This window comes from Cibotium barometz, chromosome 56 (assembly GCF_041138505.1).
Source record: "Cibotium barometz isolate CiBa-2024 chromosome 56, ASM4113850v1, whole genome shotgun sequence".
In the NCBI taxonomy this organism is placed as follows: Eukaryota; Viridiplantae; Streptophyta; class Polypodiopsida; order Cyatheales; family Cibotiaceae; genus Cibotium; species Cibotium barometz.
In genome coordinates this window covers 12438708-12445567 of record NC_141101.1, presented here as the reverse complement: position 1 = coordinate 12445567, position 6860 = coordinate 12438708, and the positions used below count along the sequence as shown (strand labels likewise).

Here is a 6860-nt window from a genome sequence, read left to right as displayed (position 1 = left end):
AAGAAGCTTCCATACCTCTATCCAAGGTAAGTCTCTTTAGGGTTGATCTTCTTTGAAAGTTGCTCTCGTTTGATTCGTCCTTTGCTCCTTTTAAGTGATTGCATCAATGAAGAAAGGGATTGCATGAATGATGGAAAGGGATTGCATGATTGAAGAAGGGGATTGCATTAATGATAGAAAGGGAAAGCATGATTGAAAAAATAGATTGCACTCTATATTTTCCTTTCTTTTTCCTTCTCTCTTTTATCCTCTCTTTACTTCTCTTTTCGTCTCTCTTTTTCTCTCTTATTTCCTCTCTTTTTCTCTCTTTTATTCTCCTCTCTTTTCCTCTATTCTCCTCTCTTTTTCTCTCTTTTTTTCTCCTCTCTTTTCCTTTATTCTCCTCTCTTTTTCTCTCTTTTTTTTTCCTCTCTTTTCCTCTATTCTCCTCTCTTTTTCTCTCTTTTATCCCCTCTTTTTCTCCTCTCTTTTATCCCCGCTATGCATGCCTTTTCTACTCTCTTTCCTTCTCTCTTTTTCTCTCTTTTTCTCTTCTTTTTCTCTTCTCAGTTCATCATCAGTAATCTTCTTTTTTTCTTTTTTCCAGTTCATCATGTGGCCAAGAAGCTCTTCAGGCTCACCTGATCTTCAAGAGACCATCTTTCGGGACTTATATAACCTTTTGGGGCACCCTGTTCTCCAGCAGCTACAGGTGGCCAGCGTACTAGCTCGACACGACACAGTAGCAGGCGTAGTAGCAGGGAGAGCGGTGGGGGATGCATGGCACAGTGCAGCTACAGGTGGCCAGCGTACTAGCTCGACACGACACAGTAGCAAGCGTAGTAGCAGGGAGAGCGGTGGGGGATGCATGGCACAGTGCTTTGGGAGGGGTGGTGGTGGTGGGGACGAGAATGATTCAGATGATTTAGACGTGCCTCCGGGTGATGGTACGATCTACTATGACATCACTCAGTGCGGTGGGGGATGCACGGCACAGTGCAGCTACAGGTGGCCAGCGTACTAGCTCGACACGACACAGTAGCAAGCGTAGTAGCAGGGAGAGCGGTGGGGGATGCATGGCACAGTGCTTTGGGAGTGGTGGTGGTGGGGACGAGAATGATTCAGATGATTTAGACGTGCCTCCGGGTGATGGTACGATCTACTATGACATCACTCAGACAGGAGGCATCTTGATGGATGCACGGGGGAAGGACATCATGGCCTTCATGCGCTCTGTAATTGCTAATAATTATAGAGATTGCTTTATTCACTACAAAGATCAACCAAAGAGGTTAGTTGATGAGACCTTCGCTTTCGCTCTAGGTATCCTAACCCGCCAATGTTTAGTTCACAGATAAATGGGCCAAGTCAAAGATTGTTTCGATACTTAGCATAAAAGATCTTCGCTTAAGAGGCATGTACTAGCGGAGCTTGCCAGGCTCCAGGGAGGTCAACCACCAAGGGGCCCGCTCCACACCGCTCACAAGCGTGAGTGGAAGAAAGCAATGAAGTCAGCGAAGGAGGAACCCAGTCTAAAGCACATGGAGGCACGAAGGATCCAAATGGAGCAATATGGAAGCGTGCATTTTGGAGCAAGGGGTGTTGAATCATGGGAGGCCCAGTTTGTAAGTATCGATCTCAAATTATATTTTTTATGTAGTTTATTAGGAGGTTGTTTCTTTGTACTAACCCCTCCGCAAATTGTGTCATCTTATAGCTTGATATCGTGGGCAGGTACCCTACTCCTGTCGAGACAGCCTACCACTGCCACCATCGCAGAGGAGATACATGGAGGCACTTCTATAATGACGGGTTGATTACTGAGGAGCAGTATATCTGGGCTACTCCCCCGAGGTATTTGAAAGTAATTAAATAATGTCAATATTATAAATAAAGATTTGATTTTTCATACATTGATATATGTTGTCCCTTGTTTACAGGACCCTGCACAAGAAGATGAGGAAGAAGGAGGCAGAGAAGGGAGCACAGAAGGGAGCGAGGAGTAGTGCTAGCTACTCTTTTTTGTACTTAGCCACTGGCTTGGCTTCGTGCCTCTTGCATATACACTCCTCTTATTTTTGGTACTTGAAGCCACAGGACGTGGCTTAACTTCGTGCTATATGTACATACAAGCACTTTTTGAGCTATCAATTAATGCCTTGTAACTAAACGTTTCGGAGTTGTAATGTTTAGTTGGAATTGTATAATTAATGTCGGCTATAGACGTGCTTGCAAGAGTGCTAATTAAAATGCGATTGGCTGTAAGAATTGAATTACACAATGTGGAAATGGGATTCCTGTAACTTTGCTAGTTTGTTGCGTTTTTGCAGAAATTTGATATGGTTGCTTCATTGTCCCCTCTTGAGGCACCATTGAAACATGTTTGTGAAGGCTGTATTTTGGGCAAAATGCAGCGTTCTGCGTTTCCAAAGGATGGTTCTGTGCAGGCTAATCGCAAATTGCAACTTGTACATAGTGATGTATGTGGGCCTATGCAAACTCCGTCATTTGGTAAACACTTGTACTTCGTGACTCATTGATGATTACTCAAGGCATGCATGGGTATATCCACTGAAGGCAAAGTCCAAAGTGTTTTTGTGCTTCAAACAGTTTTTACTTATGGTTGAAAATGTATCCAATTGTACTGTGGGCACCCTCCGTTCTGATCGAGGGGGGGAGTACATGTCTAAAGAGTTTGATGCATTTTTGGCTAGTCGTGGGATAAAACACCAATGTACAGTGCCGTATACCCCTCAGCAAAATGGTGTTGCTGAGAGAAAAAACAGGTCACTTATGGAGATGGCACGATGTATGGTCAAGAGCCAAGCTTTGTCACATGCGTTTTGGCTTGAGGCTGTCATGTGTGCTGCATATGTACTCAACAGGTGTCCCACTAAGGCCTTGCAGTCTGTTACTCCATACGAAGCTTGGCATGGCAGGAAGCCTTCTATTGGTCACTTGTGTGTTGTGTGCATTCTTGCTTCTTCTTCTCCAAGCTTTGTGTGCTTTCCTACAACCCTAATTCCAACAGGTTCTAAGATAAATCAAATAGATGCAAAAAATTTAGAATATTAGAAAAATCAAATAGATGCAAATAGATAAATCAAATAGATACAAAAAAAAATTTAGAATATTAGAAAAAATCATTGAAATGGTAAGTTTGGAAGGTCTATTAGGGACGAGGGTGGCTGATACTAAAGATAGTGGTGTTGTGCATTATATTTTGACATTGTGATACCAAAATGTTTTGAAGATGCCAAAGAAAAGTTTCATTTCATCCACAATTGTGCATGATGATTTATTTAAAGATTTAGGATTTGTTCACATCAAAGACATTTCATGTGAAGTTCCTAATGCTTGTAAACAATGATTTTTTCTTTTGTATAAGTACATGATAACTATTGAATAACAAGAATCTAGATAAGGTAATTTCAATGATCCCCTAATACCATCCCATACCTTGGATTCGGCATGAACATTCACAATGTATGTGAACAATAAATTAACTTGAATACACTCACTCTCAATGCTATACAAAAACCTATATTTACCTCTTTTGGCTTGTTTTATTATCCACTATAGTTATCAAAATTACTTGAACGTAGATGGTTGGATTGTTTTATTATCTACTATAGTTATAAAAATTACTTGAATGTAGATGGTTGGATTGTTTTATTATCCACTATAGTTATTAAAATTACTTGAATGCAGATGGTTGGAAAGGGGAGGAGAATCCCTAGATCTCCCTTGCCCAAGATCATGAGTGGGGAGTTTCCCCGTCCATCCCCCCACCCAAGTCATGGGCGGGTCCATCTCCGTGCCCAAGTCAGTTTCCCCGTCAATGGGAGAAAGTATGGCTTTATGGAGGACGTGTGTAAAGCCCCTTAAAAGAGCTGTCTCTTATGTAGCTAGACGTAAATTTCAACTTATGGATCCTTCTCCTATCCTTTCCTAATTAAAGCGTTCTTGAACGATGTCAGAAAAAAACCGTTTTTAAATTGAGAAAAAGCTTTGAATTTAAAGATTCAAAATTTTTGAAATTTATTGATTAACCTATGCACTTGTTAGGAAAAAAAAGTTTATTTCCGACATCAGCACAAAAACCAAAGAATTGTCCCCACAAAAACTGATTAACCTATGCACTTGTTAGAAAAAAAAAAGTTTATTTCCGACATCAGCACAAAAACCAAAGAATTGTCCCCACAAAGAAAAAAAAAAGAAAAAAGAATCCGCATTTCTCGAGACCTCGAAACCTATGCTGAGCGGATGGTTTCGTCACCCGTGTGTCACGAGGGAGCTTGTCGTTGGGTTGGATAATATTAATCTATGTGTCACGAGGGAGCTTGTCGTTGGGTTGGATGATATTAATCTATGTGTGCATTACATTGTAGTAGAGAGCGTTGCCCTCTCTTATACCCGCTGATCTACATAATAGTACAGACACTGTTTCCCTTCTTGTTTCTTCACTTGTTCGATTTATTTTTGATAATTGGCATTTTAATTTTGTACGCCTCAAACATGGGTTCATCGGGCTGTAATGATCCTTCCGTAACTTTGCTTGGGAAGTCCATGGTAGCTCCGGCTACTGCAACAAATAAGATGCACATGTTTTTGCCCTCTTTAGATATCTTTTGGCAAGACACCCATTACAATCGAAGGGTAATGTTCTACAAGACATCTTTGGAAGAGGTGTCTGATGCAGTGGAGACTCTTAAGAAGAGCCTGTCCGTTGTGCTTGTGCATTACTATCCATGGTCTGGAAGGATAGCAGTGGGAGATGACAAGAGGCTGGTGATTGACTGCAATGATGCAGGTGTTGAGTTTGTGGAGGCCTCCATTGATTTTGCCATGAGTGAGCTTGACAAAGAAGGCTTCCAAATGAAGCCCTTATTTGAGCAGCTCTGTCAGCATGTGGAGCACAAGGGGGATTGCCTTTATAGCAGCCCTTTACTCTCAGTGCAGGTGAGAGCCCCTTGCTCTTGGGTGGTGGGTTTGATTAACGCTCAAGTAGTAGTTTACTGATGATATTGATTAAAGTTCATCTTGGGTTGTGGGTTTGATTAACGCTCAAGTAGTAGTTTGGGTTTGATTAACGCTCAAGTAGTAGTTTACTGATGATATTGATTAAAGTTCATCTTGGGTTGTGGGTTTGATTAACGCTCAAGTAGTAGTTTACTGATGATATTGATTAAGTTCATGTTGTGTTGCTTGGCGCATAGCCCCTCTCTCTCTCTCTCAAACACACACGCATTGCGTATCAATTTGCAATTAAGCGAAAGCCTAAACAGACCAGTGGGCTTGTGTTTGAGCAGGCAACAAGGTTTTCGGATGGAGGGCTTGCAGTGGGAATAGCACAGAGCCATATAGTGGCAGATGGGCAGTCATTATGGAACTTCATGGTGTCATGGGGGGAGTGCGCTAGGGGGGTGGGCTTGACGGTGCAGCCATTACACAACAGGGAGAGGCTAGCTCTGCCGGATCCATCTCCAGATGAAGCGACTTTGAACTGGAAATTTGATGTTAACAAAGAAGACAAAGAAGATGCAGAAGGCGTGGAAGGGAATGGAGCAGTGGTAGGGAATGGCGACAAGGCGGACCTCGTGAAAGTCGACCCTTTGGTGCAGTGCGTGTTCGACTTGCCCGCCACGGCTATCAAGGCGCTTAAAAGGGAGGCCGGCGGGACCTTCACTTCATACGAGGTGATTTGCGCCCACTTCTGGCAGCGCGTGACCGCCGCGCGACAAGGGCCGGCCAGCCAACCCGCCCTCTTCGGTGTTCTCGCTAACTGCCGCAGCCGGCTGACTCCGCCTCTGCCACCCGCGTACTTCGGTAACGTCATCATGTTCGGCGCAGCCACCGGAACCGCCAGCAAAATCCGCCGTGAAAAATTGGACGCCACCGCCGGCCGTATCCACGAGGCGGCTGCCAGCTGCCGGGAAGACACCCTTGTGGCATTCATGCATTGGCTAGAGCTTCATGACAATCGTATGGGGTGGGGTAACTGGGGTTCCAAGCCCTTAGGGCAGATGATGAATGTGGCTAGCTCGCCGAGGTTCCCGGTTTACCAGGTGGACTTTGGGTGGGGGCGACCGGCAGCTGTCCGGTCGGTCAAGGTCGAAGGAGATGGGGAAATGGTATTCTTTGGCGGGCGCCCGGGGTCGGCCCCAGGTGACGTGGAGATTTGCATGGCCCTCCCCGCGAGTGTGATGGGGCGCCTCCTGGAAGACCGCGAGTTCCTTGCCAAGCCCCCAACAAGCCCCTTGGGCAACTAAATAGCCGTAAGTCTGTCCTATCCATTCCATAGCTCACATATAATGGGTGGCACACATTACCTGAGGTTTGGGGGAGAGTTTCTCTGCCCACCAACTTTGATTTGAGTAATTTTTCCTTTCACTTGATTTGAAAAATTATTCCTTTCACTTGGTTGCCCATACCAATGGAGGCACTTTCAGAATACTCTCCACCTAGTTATTATCAAATTCTTGACATGCAAAGGTTGAATTCTTGTTTTCCTCTCTTTAGAAGAAGCTACATGAAATGCACATGAGAATAAATAATGAAATGGATGAATAAAATTATTTATTGTCTATTTCACTATGTATATAAATAATGAAATGGATGAATAAAATTATGTATTGTCTATTTCACTATGTATTCACCCATTAATTAACCAGGCCGGTATTAATTAAGCTTAGGATATAGTAAGGTCTCAACATTCTCGTTGTTTCTCTCGCTTTCTCCTAGGCTTGGGTCTCTCTCTTTTCGCAACACAGTAATGTCAACGCATTTCTCTCGTGTGGACATTCTCTAGATAAACTTCTTTTATCTATAGCCTGCATGTTTTGATGAGGGTAATCTCGTCGGCATCTCCCTTGGTTACT

The 6860-nt window shown here is 43.6% G+C and overlaps 1 protein-coding gene across 1 annotated transcript; it reads left to right on the top strand.

Moving 5' to 3' along the window:
• Positions 1 to 4390: 4390 nt before the first annotated feature.
• LOC147606912 (hydroxycinnamoyltransferase-like) lies at positions 4391 to 6561 on the top strand. Its single transcript, XM_086791152.1, has 2 exons — positions 4391 to 4941; positions 5292 to 6561. The coding sequence occupies exons 1-2, from the start codon at positions 4498 to 4500 to the stop codon at positions 6249 to 6251; spliced, it is 1404 nt and encodes a 467-aa protein (XP_086647278.1). The 5' UTR covers positions 4391 to 4497; the 3' UTR covers positions 6252 to 6561.
• The last annotated feature ends 299 nt before the right edge of the window (positions 6562 to 6860 follow it).